Source organism: Artemia franciscana, chromosome 13 (genome assembly GCF_032884065.1).
Source record: "Artemia franciscana chromosome 13, ASM3288406v1, whole genome shotgun sequence".
In the NCBI taxonomy this organism is placed as follows: domain Eukaryota; kingdom Metazoa; phylum Arthropoda; class Branchiopoda; order Anostraca; family Artemiidae; genus Artemia; species Artemia franciscana.
Genome location: NC_088875.1, coordinates 24,180,088 through 24,199,892, shown reverse-complemented (window position 1 = coordinate 24,199,892; position 19,805 = coordinate 24,180,088). Strand labels below are relative to the sequence as shown.

Sequence of the window (19,805 nt, the reverse complement as noted above, 5' to 3'; positions counted from 1 at the left end):
AAAAAGAAAATTGTTCTTATATATATAGGGAAAAGAAATTCATATTTAAATGAACAAGCAAGAATTTTAAAAAGAAAAATTGATATTTCGGTTAAACCACTGCTACGCAAGCCAACATTCACAAATCGGGGAAATAAGTCAAGGACGTCAATTTAGAAGGATTTGGGATGTTTGTGATGAATTTTTCTATAATTTTTATAAGAGTACCAAAAAGATATTTTTCGAAATCTACGGGGATTTCCGCTAAAAAAAAAATAAATACCAAAGTAAAGATGCTTTTCAAGATCTAGGAAGATAATTAGACCACCTTCCCATTGTTGCGCCGTGTTGAAAATAATAAAGAAACTAGTTAAACATATTTATAAAAGAGTACTAAAAGCCTTAAAAGCTACCAAAAATGGTTTAATATGCAAAAGTATGTTATCTGTCGAAAAGCTAATCATAATTTTAATCATAATTCTAATGGTTTCATGCTAATTTAGTTATTTTCTCATGAATTTACTTATTTTTCAGGAATATTGTGATTTTTTTTACTGACGGCAACCCTGCTTATAGTTGATAAGTAAAAATTCAATAAAAAAATTGAAGGGAAACTCTTAGGAGAACATGGATTGGTCTACTTCTATAAATGATACTGTTTTTGATAAAGCAAGAATGTGGGCATTAATTAATGGTGAGATTTTTGAAGATTGTGGTGTCAGATGGGAGAATTTGTTGTCAAGGACTTAAGGGGAAAATTTGGTAAAATTCTAGTTAATTGACTTCTTGCTATCTCAGAAACGGTTTAGGTTAGGAAAATGAAACTTTCAGTGATGAATATACAGACTAAATTATGTCCTAGGAATGCATTTTGAAGCAACTATCTCCACTCCTCTCTCTAATGGGTCCTGACCTTTGATGACCTTCAAAAATATGTGTGTTTTAAAAGTGAAACCTTGCAAAATAGATCTCCCGCTTAATTGAAGTGCAACAAAATTGGGTAAAATTCCAGTTAATTGAATTCTTGCTATCTTGGAAAGGGTTTAGGTTAGGAAAACAAAACTTTCAGGGATAGGTGTACATGCTAAAGTGTATCCTGGGAAGGTATTTTAAAGTACCAACTCTACCTTCTCCCTCTAGAGGGCTCTGAGATTTGCCTACATGACAGGTACCTATTGAAATTACCTCTGAAATTATTGAAATGATGTTTGATGCCCTTTAAAAATGTGTGTGTTATAAAAATGAAACCTTGCAAAATAGATCTTCTGCTTAATTGAAGTACAACAAAAGTGTTTTCAGCTTCATAACTTTGCTCAATTCCATTTTATAAGGTTTTAAAGATTTGCAAATACATTTCCTAAATTTTGAAAAACAACAACATTGATATGGCTCAAAATTCTACTCAAATAACAGGAATTGCATTTTCAGAACTAAAGGCAAAGAAAAAGCAACTTGTAACTAAAAATTGAGGTAAAATGTTTACCCTTTTTTTTCTATCTTAAATAATTTTGACCTAGTAGTTTAGTGAATAAAACTTACACAAATGGTTCCAATGCTGAAATACAGAATCACAAGAGATTATTGAGCTATTATCTTTACCTATTTCTTGTTTCTAGGGCTTAGAAGATTTTATAGCATACATGCTAGGTTTATTACCAGGACTATGACCCTTAGCACTCAGACAGTGCCTAATGTTGGACAGATATCCTAATTAAAAGGTATTTCTCCTAAACATAGACAACAGTCATCTAAACTTCGATTTTATATACATAGGCTTAGATGTTGATAATTGCTAATAGTTAGCTCTAGACTAGTTAGGAATGGCTGGCCACAGTCCTGGAAAACTTCTGTTTTTTTTCCAAACTTAATTTAGCTAAAAGTTAGCCCTATAGTATGGCTTATTAAAATACAATTGTTTTGTTTGAGAACACTTATCTTAGATTAGCTCTGTCCAAAATTGACTCTGTCTGTGATTTAGATACATTGTTCTAATTCCCTAATCCTGTGTTCAAAATTGGAGAGCATTTTCCAAGATCAGCCTCAAGCTTTAAATATGTGTCCAAGATTTGGTTCCACTGTTGTCTGTTAGTGTATTTAAAGTATTGAGTCTTATAAAGGATTAAAATCTTTTAGGTAGTCATATGCTTATTAAGAAGATTTGACAAGTGAAACAATTCTCTTTGTGAGGTGTATGATAAAGATTTACTGTGATTTAATTGTTAAATGAGTGATTAGCTGTCTGACTCCTGGGTATTTTACCTTGCCTAATTTTTGACCAGTAGTGTTTTAACTTAATTTTGGGTTTTCAAGCTCTTTCTCATTGGCTCCAGTTTTTGAAAAAATGTAATTCCCCCTATCTTTATAGAATTTTAAATTCAAAGAGTCTTTTCTGACATTTAGAAATAGATTAAAAAATCTTATAAATCTTATGCAATTTTTTTAGATATGCTCTAGTCATACTGTAGTCACACTTTTTAGAAAAAAAAAATACAAAATGTTGAATGCCTACAATGTCAACAATATAGGTTATTTTGTGTGTAATTTGGTATGCTGGTCAACATTCAGCTTACAAATATAATCTTTATTGTTGGCCAATCAAACTAAAGATTTAAATTAGTTAAAGAGAGAAAATAACCAAACAGACTGAAGTTAAGGTTAGTATCTCTTCTATCTATATTCAGATATCAAGATTTATATTCAGGACCTTCTTTCAGAAGAAGAGGAGAGAAAATCTCTCATTAGAGAGGAAAAAGGGTAAACAATATGAAAGCTACTGAAGACCATGGAAATTTTTGTAAAAAATTATGAAAAATTATAGGATAGCAGCATATGTGCTTGATTCTACTTTGCATTTTATGCTTTTACAGTTCATTAATTTTATTAATTAAAAAACTCTTTTTTTTCAAAAAATGTAGTAGACAAGCTATGTTAAACCTAAGACAAGCAGAAATAAAGTCAAATTGTAATTCGAAGATTAAACAAACAGAAATTACTATTAATAAATAGCCAAGTTCAACTTAAACAAACAGGACTACCCTCTTTGCCATCTAAAGAACCAAACATCATTTGAACTTTTCTAAAAACAGAATACATTTTAATCTTTTTTGCTTTTGTAATTTTATTAAATAAAAAATTGCTGAGAAACTCAGGAATAAATATAAGTATATAATAAACTGTTAACCTACATGTCATTGTTTTTTTTTTCTGTAACCTTGGTCATTATAGTGATTTTCTTCCTCTTTTTGTTGTTGTTATAACAAATAAAGCACACTTTAAATTACCTTAAATCACACTTGCTAGCAATATGGATGAATCCAGTGTACAACAATCAGTGATGATAGGGCTATGGGAAATCTGTTGCATCTCATTGTCTAAGCCATGGTTTGGTTGCCCAGTCCTTGTTGAGATTTAATTTGAAGCTGTCAATGTTTGTTGATCCCACTTTTGTCTTGCTTGGGGTGTTCCTCAGACCTATGATATGGTTGTAGAAAAAAATGGTTTCTTTTTCTTGTCATGCCACACTTGCAGAACAGCTTTGCTGAATGACCTCAGGTATTTGATGACTAGGCAGGCTCAGAAATGTTTTTGTCACACTGGAGCAGCTTGTTGGTCATTATCTTGTCACCTCTTTATCAACAGTATGTTAGAGCTGGTAGCTAAAGGTTTTACAGTCTCCAAGCATACTCTTTATGTTTGAGGCCCTTTACAATTTTTTTTGCCTATCTTTGGACAGATTCAAGAGCCATCTGGTCTGTTTTGGGCACATAGCTCAAAATAAAAATTGTTTTCTGTTAAGTGCTAAGGATGTTCTAGTCTGTAGGAAGCATTGGAAGTGTCAAGCCTACTCCTGCTTGTGGTAGTTTCTGTTTGTTTTAACATTGGATTGATCATCTATTGCAATTTATGTTGGTCTTGGGTCTCATTTATTTATTGATAGTAATTTATGTTTGGTTTAAGCTTCAGTTATTATCTGAGTGTATTTCTACTTGTCTTTGGTTTAATGTGTCCTGTTACAAAACTCATTTTGTTGGAAAAGTTTTTTTTCAGTTGATTTCTGGTTATTTTGAATTGAATTTTTTTTATTGGTTAATAAAAGGATTTTTGTAAACAATTCTTTTGATTTTATCCTTAAGCATCAAGATTTCGGCTTGCTGTAAATATTTTAGACCAAATTTGTAACAAGTTTCAATGATAGCTTTTCTATAAAGTTTTGAATGGATGGGTAGGGGAAATATTAAAATAAATGGAACTTCCTATGATAATTCAAACTCAAAACAACCAGAGATTACAGTTAAAGAATAAATTAAACCTAAAATAGACATAAATTTAATAAACTATCATAGCAAACAAGCATACAACAGGTACTGAATGTTACATGAATGAATGTTAAATAATATACATGATGTTATAATGAATAATGATGAATGTTGTGTTAACATTCATCAATAATGATGTTCAATAAACATAATGATATAATGATGACGTTCAATGAACAATAATAATGTTCAATTAACATTCATCAATACTGATGTTAACAATAATGATGAATAATAATGAATAATGATGAATGTTAAATAATATACATGAATGTTAAATAATATATTAAAAGTGAAGCCCACATTGAATGTGCAAATCAATCTTAAAACAAATGGAAATTACTCCAATTAAGATTGAAGGTGCCGCCCCCTTCCCTAACTGTAAAAGTCTATAGCCTACTGCATCATTTCTTCTTAAACTGAAAATAAATAATATTGCAGAAATTTTCTTTTGTACTTGCAACATTGAAAACAAAACTAAAATTACAGTGAAACAAAATCTTGAACTGCTAAGCTTTCAGCAAATAATTTCATATATATCAGAAATATTCAATTTCATTTTATTAGTTCTCTCTGAGGACAGTTCTAGACACCCACAGTTTTCAAACCAATTATGTTACAAATATTGCCTTTTTTTACATATTACAACATTGAAAATGAAGCTAAATTAAAAAAAACAAAAAAACGTTGAACTGACGAGCTTTCAGTAATTAAAATAATTAAATATCAAATATTCAGTTCAATTTTTTTTTTATTTCTTTCCAAGACTGTTGAAGACACATATAGATTCCAGTAAAGAGCCAATATTGTACTAGGCTTTAAACTTTTACAGTTAGTGTGGGGGCAGTAGCCAAACTCTTTTTATAGTAATTTTTTTCATTCTAAGCTGGATTTGCATGTTTAATTGAAGCTTTACTCGTTTTAATATTTATTTATATTTGTACCTGTTGTATGTTTGTTGCTATGATTGTTTAATTTCTGTTCGTTTTTTTTAATTTTATTTATTTTTTAGTTGTAATTTCTGCTCATTTTGGGTTTGAATTATTATATTAATAAGTAATATAATATTACTTAATATGGCCTGTAGGCTACTTATGTTTGAAAAACTTTTTTGAGGGGAAGTTTTTTTAAGTTAACTTCAGTTTGTTTGCAACATCCTGAAATGTTGCAAATGCACCATTTTGAAAATTTCGATGCATTTAGTGTCTTTTGATTTAGTTTAACACCCCCCTCAACATACCCTAAAAGTTTCAACTATGTCCCCTGAGCTCTTCCTGATATATTGCAGATGCACCCTTTGGGCCACTTGAATGCATATATTGTCATTGGATCAGTTTGCTATCCTCCTCAACATGACCTGAAAGTTTCAACTTAGGTCATTCATGAGATATTGCTGATACACTTTAAAAAAAAACTAGATGAACAGATGAACTTTTAATTTAGTTTTTCATCCTCCTAGACATGAAAATTTAAACTTCATACTCTTAGTCATTCTTGAGATATTGCTGATATGCCCTTTTGACAACCTGGATGCACTTAATGTCTTTTGGTTTGTTTTGTATCCCGCTCATAATCCCATTAAAGTTTAACAGTTCAAAATAGGATGAAACCTTTTTATTGACAGTGAATAGATATAAAGTTATTTAACTGGATATTTTGAACACATATACAGTGTTCATCATCAGCAGTAAAACAGCAGGTCTTTGAAGTTATCTAAATTAAAGTTTCAACTTAATGACTTCAGTTGCTCCAGAGATATTGCAGATATTCCCTTTTGAAAACTTCATGCACAAAGAATGTTTTGATTTAGCTCAACATCCCCATCAACATTCTTTGAAATTTTCGTCTTGGTACTTAAGAATTTTGAAGATCCAGGATTAAATATGCCACTCTTTCCCAATAACAAAATCTGTATGTAAACAGTAGACAACTTGCTTAGTTTACAGCCTTTGCCTATGGAGCTCTGGGGGCTCAAGTTCTATCCAGAGGAGTAGTCATTGGACCTTTTATCTAGCTATTGGACCAATCAAATGAGTCCCCTCTTTAAGTTTCTATAACAACTCCTTCCATGCAAAGTAGCATGGTAAAAAAAATAAAATACTTGAAGGCGCACTAACTTAGGCAGAGCTATAGTGCTGCCTGTGATTTGAGTTGTTTTATGCTGCACATTTAGTTGTTCTTTGGTTTTGCTTTTTTTTTTGTTGCCTAAGTATTCATAGGGGCCTAAGCCTTCAGGTATGACTTTCATTGTTTTCAGAGGAAAATATTAATGAGTATCACTTGTCAGCTAAATATACCTCTGATTACTCCTTAGTACAATTTTTTAGGAGAATTTCCCCCTTGGCCCTTTTCCCCCATACAGGTATTCAAACATAAGTTTGTATGCGATTTGTTTTTATCATTTTTTTTTTATTTCTTAGTAAAACTTGGTATGGAATGTTGATCTTTTTCATAGACTTTGAAGATTTCAAGAAATTTCAGCTGTTTCTTCAGTTAAAAATGAAATCACAGGTAGGAACTGTAATTTAAACTCTAAATTTTTCCAGGAATAACATGTAAAGGCCCAACCAGCACTTCCCTGAGGCATGCTCCATTTTTGTTATTTCCATCAATTTTTCCTGCCAACTCGTTCAATAAAGCGCTGCAAATACAGAGCACAATTGGTGAAGTTATCCACAAAGTATCTAGAGACTCTGAATTTCTATTAGAAGTTCTTAAAAGGTTGGTTGATAGTGTCCATCCACGGTTGTGTTTATTGTTATGCATCCCAGAAACATTCGTAATTAAGATGATAGGCATGTTCTTTCTTTTTCTATAGTTACAATTAGCAAAAAGTACAAAAGAAAGACTCAAAATACTGAAAGAGAAAATACTGCCTGGAATAAATGTCAAAATTGACAATCTATATTCTAGACTTGGTTATTGTTCAATGCCAAACTGATTCAATAAAACATAAACTAGAAAAAAGGTTAAATCCTAAAGGTAAAACGGGTTAAATACTAAAGGAGAAAATTTATTTTTAATGTGCAACTTAGATTATAGATTTTTTTTTCTATGTTCTCTCATGTACATTTTTGATAGAGTAATAATAATCATGGCAGCTGTAAGAGGGTTTGTAGGGTTTCAGATTGCCAAAAAGTAACAATTTTTTTAGTTGAACCGATAATTTTATTTTAATAAATCAGTTGAATAATTTTAAGTATTTTTTAAGACCCTCCTTTGAGAAATGGATTTAACTATACAACTGCCTAAAAGATGGTAAATTTAACAAAATATTTAATGCAATAGTCATACATATAAATTTATGAATCTCTATCACTCCATAACAAAGGAAAACAAAAGCAAAAATGTGTACTCTTTCATCTTACAAATTAACGAGTTACTACTGAATGAAGTAATCTGTTAACTGATTCAAGGAAATTTGACAAGAGGGAGGGAAATAGAAAAAAAAGAGAGGAACTGTTTTTACAGACAATAGCCAACCGCACATTAAACAATAAATTTACTTATTTTCAACTCCAATGTAAGATGTGTTAACCAAGAAAATAATCCATTTCTTTTATATTTCCTGGCAAAAGCTTCTTGCAAGCTCTCTAACAACAAATAATATTGCCTGGTCAAAGTTTATTCAATTTTAATGGTACTACCAATTTGTAGTAGCCAACAATAATTAAAGAGTGAAAGTTTACAATAGAAAAAAAAATTGAAAAGAAAAGGATTTTACTAACAACATAGGCTAAGTCAAAAGAATCACCTTTTCATACTGATTCCAAACAGTATATGAAAATTTATTTATCCTACGCCTGCCATTCATCATTTGTAAAGTTGAGGGAATTTAGATCATCTTAGAAAAGGGCAGAAAAGACTCTCAAGAATGGTGCAATCACAAAGAAAGTTACACCATCAAATGACGTAAGTTTGTAAAAACAGGAGCAGAGATTTTTACTCCCTACCTGCAGAAAGAAGATTTTTTTTAACAAGGGTGCTCATGGATAAATATCTATTTATTTATTAGGCTTTCTCTTTTTGTCTTTTTTTTTGTCAAGGGTGATAACGAGGTAGCGTTGAAAAAGCAGTGACAGTTCTTGTATCCCTTTCAAAAGCAATGCTCTGATGCCTTATTAAAGAGTCATACGCTTTCCTTGTACTATTTTTTACAAGTGTTAGAAACTTGAGGGGGACCTTGTTCAATAAGGAATTAAAAATCTTATTTATCTTTTTAAGGGCCGAAAGCGAGTCCCAGTGCAGAAAGAAAAACGAAAAAAGATACATTGCTATCCCCAAAATGTTGCCTGAAAAAGCCCCACGAAACTGTTTTTCTGAATGGCTTAAGAATCACACCTGTAATATTTTGAGCCAACAGGACCTATTATACAATAAAAATAATGAAACAAATTGGCTCATGTGAAAAAGTGAAATTTTCCCTCTGAAAGCCCTGAAACTATAAACCATAAGTCTGAGCAAAAGAGAACCCAATGCACAAGAAAACAGAGAAGAAAATATATTGGTTGCACCAAATAATGGTTAAAAAACTGCTGTGTGTCTGAACTATTTGAAACTTGTGCAAATAAAGTTTGTAACCTTAATGCACAAAAAAGAAGTTTAGCTTAGGGGCAAGAATTCTCAAATACTAGGACAAAGATTTTTTTTTTCTGATTTGTTTAAGACTTTTACATGAAAGTCCCCAGTTCAAATTGACTTAAGTTTCAAAAAAAGTTTTTTTTTTTTTTTGCTAAAAGTCAAATAACAAAAGCCAGAAACCATAATATAGTTGTATTGATTCGTGATGTTAAATATATATATATATATATATATATATATATATATATATATATATATATATATATATATATATATATATAAATATATATATATATATATATATATATATATTAACATAAAAGTTTTTTTGTATAAATATCTTATATATTTTTTCAAAAACAAGTCATGACAAAATAGGACACAAAAAAATCCTTGTAGCTAAGTTGTGGATATAGATTCAAGTATATTCTAGCCTATCTACAGGATGAGGGTGCAGATAGCTTTAGCCGTTAAGGAGACTTAAAATTGCGAAAATTCTCAATTCGTATGAATAGTATCTCCCTTCCCATCCGCCCTAAATTGTTTAGTAAAAATGTATAAAAGGATTATTGCAAAGAAAAGTGAATGACCAAACGTTTTGACTGAATATTTTGAATTTGCCAAAAATCCAACATACTGAAAATCCAACGAACCATGATTATTATGATTGGAGAAACGAAACCCCAAATCAGCAGAAATTAAATTGAATAGACATAACAAACGTGAAGAAAACAGATGCTTCTATGGCTGAATAGACAAATATCAAAACAAACAGATATCAAAACGAATAATTAAATAAATCTTAAATGAACAGAAATTCCCAGGAGCAAGAGTAGAGCTGCTGCCCTTTTGACTCTATAGGCATTAGCGTGATTAATATTTTATAGAAAACGAAATATTATTTAAACCATTTTTGCTTTATCATAATGTCAAAAAATATAAAGTTAATTCACTTCAATGAATTAATACTACTATGTTTTAAAAAATCAGTCTAGTTTCGTTAGTCTGATTTGCAGGAAATTTTAATCCATATTTTTATTGTATTAAACATATTCCTTTCAAATGTTTAGAAAATCAATCTTTAATTATTCATTGGTTCGTTAATTCGAATATTGCCCAACAAACTAAACAGATTAAATGATTATAAAAGCTAAGCTGCTAGCAAATTCACTTTTAAGAATTTTTTTATGCATTCATTTTCGATATAATTGAATGAAATGAAATCAGAAGGAAAATTTCTGACAAAAAAAAAACTGTTCTTTTAGCAGAGCTAGCCGAATGGATTGGTGCGCTGATCCTTTGTCCAAGGGAGCGAGGGTTCGAATTATAGTGTAACCAATTATTTGGATTGGAATGGGGTCAGTGGCGTGACTCTATGAGCTCAGCCAGAGTCGATCCAACTCCAAATCGGTACTTGGAGAAATTTGGGGAAGTTAAACAGCAAGGATGTGCAAAAAGCACAGGATGGTTGATCCCCGGCCCCTCATCGCACTTCCTGGCTGAAAGGCCAAGAAACGGAGATCAGCACCACTGGATAGCAGCATGCCGTATTCCTTTTTATATTAGCCTCTTTACCTTTTTATATTAGTTATTAAACTGAAAGTCATGATTGTAATCATAGATGAAATCTGTTTTGATCCCTTTAATCTTGATTATTGTCATGGTTTTTGTTGTTGATGTTTTGACAAAGATAAAACATAATGTTCGAACTTTATATTACTTTCTAATAGAAATCATGAATGATGCTCAAGAGTTGTAAAGGGTTTGGGGTTGGTGGATAGCCTTGTTTGCAGTAGTCCTTGTTTGTAAATCTTATTTATGGTAATTTTTGATCGTTTGAAATTCGATTTGATTATTCATTTTAATTTCTTTTCGTTTTTCGTATTCATTTTGGGTGTTGTATGACACCCAATTATTTTTCACCTAAATATACATTTTTCTTTTTGAAAATATTTTTTTTTAGTATGATTACGTCCGATTATTCCTAATTGCACAGCTGGTAACAAGAATGAAATCTAAATGAACACAGAAATGAGATATCGGGCGCAAAAAGAGAATTCTAATTATATTTTTGGTTGCAGATTTTCATGAAAGTAGAAAGAAAGATAGGTATTTACATATTAAAAAAGCTTTATGAGTCTACTGCTTTTTAGGGGCTTCCCCCAGGCCACTCAGCGTGTCCCCAGGTGGCGATAGGGAAACATCCTACAGATATGCAGGGTACCTCCACAGAAGGCAATGACCAAGGGGGAACTTGTCCCTAATATGTCCAAAATAGAAACTGGGGCACCCTCGCCCGGGACCATAAATACAGGTGGAGGAGGAAAAAGGCCCCTCAATTGTACCATCATCAGGGCCTACTAGCGTGTCAACACGTCCCATGAGTTACAAACCTTCTCCCAGTAATGGGTAAAATTGCGTGGTGATGCAGAACGCCATCGTGGGAGGATCCTCTATAGGAGGACAACTAAACTAGGGCGTAAGATCCAAATCTATGGATAACGGCCTCTGCAAAGGGCTGCCTCGAGCCTTTGGGGATACCTGCAAGACTGGGGACCTTGTGGTCATCTCTATTCCCACTTGAGAAGTGGCGGCCCTCGAGGACATCATAGCCTACTAAACGACACAGCATTTGCTCGGGGTTTTGATGAATGAATAATTCTTCTGGGCTTAGTCTGTTTTGACAGGCGTTTTAGGCTGAAAAACCTCTCCCTATTTAATTTACCTGCTCTCGGCTGCCTTCCTGTAGTAGCATAATATTCGTAGGCATGAATATATAATGAGCCACAGGTAATAGGCTTGGTCTGTGCAGGATTTCGACTCTTGTTGATAAAAAGCATTGCCAATTGCTGAAGACCATGTTGTGACCAAGATGGGTCAGGATTGCTCAAAGCCTCCATTCATACTGAAGGTCCCAGGGACTTCTTTTTGTCCGGTTCTAAGCTGGCTTAAGCGCTTCGATGTAGACTTGAAGAAATGTTGATCCCCGTCCTGCACTAGTATCCGAGATCATTGCCTTTCCTGAGGCCAAAATAATTTCAATGACTCAGAGAATGTAAAAGTTGGAACTTCGAATTTCACGACGTTAAAAAATGACTATCGTATCGACAATTTGACTGACGAATTCAGATGATTCGAATTGGACTTATTATGAGTTTCAAAAACTCATATCCTAGGGGTAGGAAGCATGAAATTTGGTAATATAGAATTTGTTTACTCAGGCAGGAATGATGGGTTGCATAGAGGGAGTAGGGTTCATGATGAATAAGGAAACTGCTAAGTCTTGTTTAGGGTGGATGATATTAATAATAGAGTACTACTTGCTCATATTGTGACTAAAAAGCTCAGGTTTTCAGTTATAGTAGTATATGCCCCTGTTGAACCGACTGACGAAGACACTAGTTACTTATATGAATTTTACTTACAGTTACAGGAGCAAATAGACAGGGTAGGCAGAAATATGGCGTTTTTACTAGGAGATTTTAATGCCAAAGTGGGTAGTAATAGGGATTGCTGGTATCCTAGCCTAGGTAAATTTGGTGTAGGAAAAGGAAACAGTAATGGCTACAGACTTTTGTAATTTGGTAGGAAAAACAATCGAGTTTTAACGAATACGGTGTTACATTGTAAAATGGCCCATAAGTTGACATGGTATTCACGTGATAATAAGACAACAAACCTTATTGATTATGTTATAGTAGACCGAAGACTGGTAGGATCAATACAAGAAACTAGAGTATATAGAAGTGCTGTTGTTGATGTTAAAGGTAGAGATCACCATCTAGTAGTGTCTAGGGTTAATTTAAAGCTGAAATTTCAGAAGGGTAACTACCTCCCAGGAAGTTTCTATGTTGGTAGATTCCAAGATGAGAATTTGAGATAAACTTCCTGGAATAGTTGAATACTAAACTCGAGAGTTTAAATTTTGACAATGTGGAAGATGGTTGGAATAATCTTAGAAAAACTATTTGTGAAGTTGCTGATGGTGTCTTAGGGAAGAAAGTTACGACTGTAGCTAGGAATATTAATGAGAACGGTTTATATTTAATGGAGAGGAGAAGAGTGTTTTTACAAGAATTATCTGAGTGATAGATCATATGAAAACAAAATGAATGTAAAGAAAGTGGAGAAAGCATTGAGTTATGAACTAAGGAGGTGTGAAGTGGCGGCCATGGATCCAACTGCCAAGGATCTTGAAGATGCAGCTAGACGGCATAATAGCAAAATATTTTATTGGCATGTTAATAAATGGAGAGGGTGTGGTCAATCTGGACTTGTCCAGTCAAAGATAGGAACGGGGCCACAATTAGTGATAAAAATAAGAGTTAAAGAGAGATGGGTAGAACATTTTGAGAATATGCTAAATCGAGAAACAGTTGCAGGAAAAGATATAGAGGAAAATGAAAAAGTTTGTGATACCTTGGATGTGAAGGAAGATTTGTTTTGTGAAGAAGAATTGGCAATAGTACTAAAACGATTAAAAAATAATAAGGCTGAAGGTGCTGATAGTGTGGTAAATGAGTTGCTTAAGTTTGGTGGCTCTGAGGTTAGAAAGAAGTTACTGAAGATAATGAATATGGTTTTGAAAAAGGGGAAGTACCTAACAATTTCAGGAAAACCTTAATCAAGCCACTTTATAAGAAAGGGGATGAAAGTGAATGTCGCCATTATTGAGGCATTAGTCTGGTCTCTGTAGGTAGCAAATTACCTAGTTGTAAGATACCTTTTAGACTGAGAGATCTTGTCGAAAAAAGTTAAAGAGAACAGTGTGGTTTTAGAACAGGTGGAGCATGTGTTGATCAAATTTCCACTCTTAGGTCAATAATTCAGCTTTAGCAAAGGTCTTATCCTTGTATTATATAGCAGAGAAATACGTCAAAGTGAGTTGTGGTATATACAAGTTAACAGTGCTGCGGTTAAGGTTGAAATGAGGTTAGCAGCTGGTTTTGCATTAAATCAGGAGCTAAGTAGAGTTGTGTTCTATTTCTCTTTATATGGATCATTTTGATGAACTTTGCATTAGGGAGCACAGGAAAGGTATAACTTTAGATTAATTGATAGGAGAACTTTGGATTAGTTAATAGAAGAACTTTAGCAAAGGTCTATCCTTGCAAGGTATACCAGACAAATATATTAAAATGATTAGTGCTATGTACGAGAGTAACACTGCTGGGGTTAAGGTAGGAAATGAGGTTAGCATCTGGTTTTGTACTAAATAAGGAGTTAAGCAGGGTTGTGTTTTATCCCTCTTTATATGGATCATTTTGATGGACTTTGCATTAGGGAGCACAGGAAAGGTATAACTTTAGATTAATTGATAGAAGAACTTTGGAACTTTAGATTAGTTAATAGAAGAATTTTAGCAAAGGTCTTATCCTTGCAAGAAATACCAGAAAAATATATTAAAATGATTAGTTCTATGTACGAGAGTAACACTGCTGGAGTTAAGGTAGGAAATGATGTTAGCATCTGGTTTTGTACTAAATAAGGAGTTAAGCAGGGTTGTGTTTTATCCCCCTTTATATGGATCATTTTGGTGGACTTTGTCTTATGGAGCACAGGAAAGGCAATGGGAGACAACAAAATCAAATTGGGAGGAAAAAATCTCCTGGATTTAAATTATGCTGATGATTTAAGTATCCTAGAAGAAATCTAGAAAGTATCCTAGAAATGAATGAACTTCTAGAGGTTTAGCGAGCTCAGGATGCTAGAATAGGTTTGAAAATTGATGTTAAGAAGACTTAGTCGCTAAGGTAGGAATAAGTGAAGATGAAAGGTAACATTGCGTAACAAAAGATCGATCAGGTAGGCAGCTTCAATTACCTTGGTATCATTATTAGTAAAGACGGTGGGAGCAGTGAAGATGTTAAAAGTAGAATAGCCAAGGCTCAGGTTTTTTTTTTTCTCACAGTTAAAAATTTCTTGCAAGAACAGAAGAAAGGTCTGCAAACCAAGGTTAAAATATTAGAAGGTATAGTGATTGCAGCAGTCAAATATGGCTCTGAAGCATGGGCACTCCAAAGAGCTGACGAAGATTTACCAGATGTTTTCCAGAAAAATTGTCCACGGATTGTTCTGGGTACTCGTCTGACTGACCCTATTTTAAACTGTTGGCTCTACGAAAAATCTGGTTCAATCTTGCTTCCTAGGGTTATAATGAAAGAAAGCTTGAGATAGCTAGGGCACGCTCTGCGGATGAAGGATGGCAGATTGCCGAAGATTGTCCTTTTCCGCCAACCGTCTAGGGCTAAACGGAAAGCAGGTCGTGCTCATTTGGTGTGGGAGAATGTCACAAGGAAAGATTTAAAGGAAACGGGAACTTCTTGGGAGGATGTAAAGAGGGAGACTTTGAATAGATTGGGATGGAAGAGGAGCGTGTGTAGCTGTGTTGGTCTCAAGTGGCTTGGTGTTGCGGTGAGTTGTTAGCAGTAGTAGTAGTATTCCGCCATTGTTACGCTGTCAATTGTGTAATAATGTGCCCCACACTTCGTATTTACTGTTTAACTTTTACCCTATTTTCTGGTCAGAGTGGTAAACTGCAAAAGGTTACATAGGGTTCAGCTGATTAGACTTGAACTCCTAGTTCTAGTAGCCTATTCTTCAGCAAGAGGGATACCAATAGGTTATCTTATCGAAGTCTAAGAGGCATTTGTAATGAATCTTTCTTTTTTTTCAGCACTATCGAAGTAGATGACTTTACGAGGAAACTTTACGAGGTCTACAAGATTGTCTTAAACGAAGGTGTTGCTCAGGTAAAAATATTTCACTGGTTCCCCTGCTAAGGCTTGTAAGTGGAACTTTTTTATGCCCTATTAGCTATATCCATGCTAGATTGACCTTGTCCATAGATTGGAAGGTAGTAATTAAAACTTTTAAGGACTTGTGTCAGGGGATAACAATTGCAAATAGCTCACCCCTAAAAACGTCGATCGTGTTAGAATTTGGGGAAATAGATTAAAACGAGGTTAAACAGAAAAAAATATGTTAAGAAGCAAAATGGGGGTGAAAACGAGGTTACAATGTTAAAAAATGAATTAAAGGTTAGCCGTAAAAACAAAAGGTAGTATATTTTTTGTTTCTAGCAAATCACGATGGACTGGAGAAAGGCTACTTTTTTCACACCTGGTACCATTTTAGTTGACTCGAGAAAACTTTTGAAATTATTATAAGAAATTTAGTCGCTAACAGCAGAGTTGGAAGCTATAGTTGGGATTACGCTAAATTTGAAATGCTACTAACGCTGAAAAATTATCATTCTGTCACAGGACCTATTTCTGGTACGATTTGCAATAGAAATAATCTTCATGCAGTGTATTGGCGTAATGAAAGCAAATAATTTAAAACTTATAACGACCAAGGAAATAAGATTGACAACAGTAGTCGACACAACATTTGCATGGATTTTGAAAAGCCTCCTTATTTTATCAAAAGGGCATGTCATTTGTGTAGAGTAGGATGTAGTCCATATTATTCTAGCCGTTAAAGTAATATACCTTCTCGACATTTACTATTTAGGCTCTGATGTTACTTAAAGTCTTACCAATTGACATATATTTTTCATATTTTGATGTGAATATGTTTCTCATATAAGAGCTTGATTATTTGCTATTTAAATCACTTTATATTTTTCAAAATAATTCAATCTTAGGCTTTAAATTAAATAAAACGGGAAGGAGATGAAATGGCTGGTCTGTACCGAACATTTAAAAGAATCGTAAATTATCCATAAGTTCACTAATTTGGGCTTTAAATTAAGCTATACTGATACAGCTGACATTGGTTTCTCGAACATTAATCTTATTATAAACTGCATATTTATATTAATTGGAAACGTGCTCAATTGTGTCTTGAAATTTGTGTCTTGCTGAGATTTCTTTGCGAACCCTAATTTTGATAGTCCTACTAATTTTCCGTTTTTATGGCACCTGGTATTTTGACATAGCCATCGCAAATTCTGTCGGTCCCCGTTATGCTAGTTTATGCACTTCCAGATAAGCTAGGACGATGAAATTTGGCAGGCATATCAGGGACCAGATCAGATTAAATTAGGAATAGTCGTTTGCACGATTCGACCATCTGGGGGGGGGGGATGGTTAATTCAGAAAAACTAGAAAAAAATGATGTATTTTTAACTTACGGACGGGTGATAGATCTTAACGAAATTTGATATTTATAAGGATGTCGTGTCTCAGAGCTCTTATTTCAAATACCGACCAGATGTGGTGAGATTAGGGGGAGCGGGAGGGGGAAATTGGAAATCTTGGAAAACGTGAAAATTGAGGTATCTTTATCTTAAGAATTGTTGATTGGACCTTAATGAAACTTGATATATAGAAAGATCTTATGTCTCAGATGCTCCATTTTCAGTTTGAATCGGATCCAGGGACACAAAGTTTAGAGGGGGAAACATAAATCTTGGGAACAGGAAATCATGGAAAAAGAGTGGAGAGATCGGGATGAAACTTGATGGGAAGAATAAACACAAGTTCTAGAGACATGATTGACATAATTGGAATGGATCCGCTCTCTTTGTGCGTCTTGGGAGGGGGGGTCCAGTGCTTTGGTGTGTTCGGTGCTTCTGGGCGTACAAGGACGATGAAAATTGGTAGGCGTGTCAGGGACCTGCATAAATTGACTTGATAACAGTCGGTTCCTCGATTACACCATCTGGGGGCCTGAAGGGAGAGGGAAAATTGAAACAAATGAGGTATTTTTAACTTACGAATGGGTGATCGGATCTTAATGAAATTTGATATTTAGAAGTACTTCGTGTCTAAGAGCTCTTATTTTAAAATCCCGACTGTATCAGGTGATATTGGGGGAGTTTGAGGGGGAAACAGGGAATCTTGGAAAACGCTTAAAGAGGAGAGATCAGGATGAAACTTGGTGGGAAGAATTCGCGCAAGTCCTAGATACGTGATTGACATAACCAGACTGAATACGCTCTCTTTGGGGGAGTTGGGGGGGGGGGTGTTTATTCCGGAAAAATTAAAAAAAATTTGTTATTTTTAACTTACGATTGGGTGATCGGATGTTAATGAATTTTGATATTTAGAAGGACCTTGTGTCTCAGAGCTCTTATTTTGAATCCCGACCGATATTAAGCCTCTGATTTTCCTTTTAAATTAATCTATTGATTCTTAGAATTTTGCTAGAACTCATGCCATATGAGCTCTTGGCTCTTCTGACCTCGTCACAAGTGCCATATGAGCTCTTTGCTCTTGTTATCTTTATACAATTATCCTTAACTGTGCTTATAGCAGGGCACAAGCTTCTTTAGCTCTCCTTAGTGCTTAGAAGAAGACTGGCTTTCTTGCAATGTAGATGTATTTTTGGTCATGGGGTAAAAGCTGTTTAGGGCCCCAGATCAATATTGATTATCTTTCTTGCAATGTGGATGTATTTTCGATCATGGGGTAAAAGCTGTCTAGGGGCCCCAGATCAATGTTGATCGTAGCTAAAAATATTAGGCGTTGACCATCAGGATTCTTTCAGAAGGGCAGTAGCACGCAGGCTACTGACTCCTTCGCTAGATATTGTTCTGGTCATCAGCACATGTCCATGAACCTGATGAGTAGCATTTCTTTATAATCTCTGCCTTATTGTATTTTTGAAAATCTTTTTCTCTCATTGGTTTATTCGATATCTTATTAGTAAGTCGGAAATACCAAATTCGTTGTACTTATCAGTAGTCGAAAATCCTTAGTGCTTTGGCATCAGTAGTTTTTATAGTCCAAGTTTCGCCGCCATACAGCGTAGGCTACTGATCCGACACGTGTTTCGTAAGTTTAGATTATGGCGTGGAGATGGATTTGCTGTCTACGCCGTCGTTCTTTTTTATCTTGAGAGCAAAAGGAAGAGGGGCAGCATACTTTGTCCTTTCTCTAATCGTTTGTGCATTTATGTCTGAGTAACATAGTGAATAGTGTATTTACTAATTACGGCCTTCTTTTAATAAGGTTGTGAAAGTTTAAGAAAAACACAAAAAAACTTACAAAAAGTAAATGAAATTAGAGCACTTTTTAAGCCTGGAACTACAGACAAGTAATCTTTATTTTTCTCTATGATATAACTTTTATTTTCATTGTTTAAGGAGATTAGCCTGGGCATTTTGAGAACTGATTATATGCTCAATAAACACAATTCTAATATTGGAGTCTCGCAGACTACAGAGGAAGAATTGAAAATGATAGAAATAAACACGATAGCTTCAAGTTTTGCTGGATTGGCTTCACAATTTCCAGATTTCAGAAGGTACCATGTATGAATATCTTGATGTTTCCATCTAAATGCTACATTCAGCTCTCGAGTCTCTTTTGTAGTCTTTTTTTCCTTTTTTGAATAATGGACTCAGTGTTAGAATGAGTTGGATATTTTCTTTCTATCTTTTTAGCACTAGAAGGTTTCTTGATCCAGCCTGCACGACTATATGTACGAGTCGGGCTGTCGTGTCAGAGGTGCATGCAAGAACAATAATAGGGATTTTAAAGTACCCCCAGGGGGCAACTTTTAGTGAATAACAATGTGGGAGCTATGTATTCATTTCCCCCTTGCAACTTCGTATAGATGGGGTGGTCGAAGAAACTTACGAGAGGGCTCTTCAAATTTAAAATGAAAGCTCTAGTTCCCTGTATAAGAGACAAAAGTGATTGGATTAAAGTAAAATGTATTTTTATTCAAAAACTTTATTTTAGGCAGTCTTCCGCATTTGTTACAAACAAGATGATAGAGCACACATGAATTTTTAAAAATTCAAAAGTAACCATGAATAATGAAAATATCAAAATTACATTCAAATCAGGTTTGTCCCCTCAAGATGAAATTTTGACCTTTACCAACATTCTATTGTGTATATTAGAATTTGAAATATGCTTCAAAGATTAAGTTTGTAAAGGAATTGTAATGCTTGACTTTGCCATAATTCACAGG

At 33.9% G+C, this 19,805-nt stretch overlaps 1 protein-coding gene across 1 annotated transcript in view; it reads left to right on the top strand.

The window, feature by feature from the left end:
• Positions 1 to 533: 533 nt before the first annotated feature.
• LOC136034692 (glutathione synthetase-like) overlaps positions 534 to 19,805 on the top strand; it is a 57,217-nt gene continuing 37,945 nt past the window's right edge. Inside the window, exons 1-4 of the mRNA XM_065716020.1 lie at positions 534 to 673; positions 6,842 to 7,016; positions 15,553 to 15,628; positions 18,970 to 19,130. Of these exons, the coding sequence (XP_065572092.1) occupies positions 607 to 673; positions 6,842 to 7,016; positions 15,553 to 15,628; positions 18,970 to 19,130 (479 nt within the window). The 5' untranslated portion in view covers positions 534 to 606. The remainder of the gene's footprint in view (positions 674 to 6,841; positions 7,017 to 15,552; positions 15,629 to 18,969; positions 19,131 to 19,805) is intronic.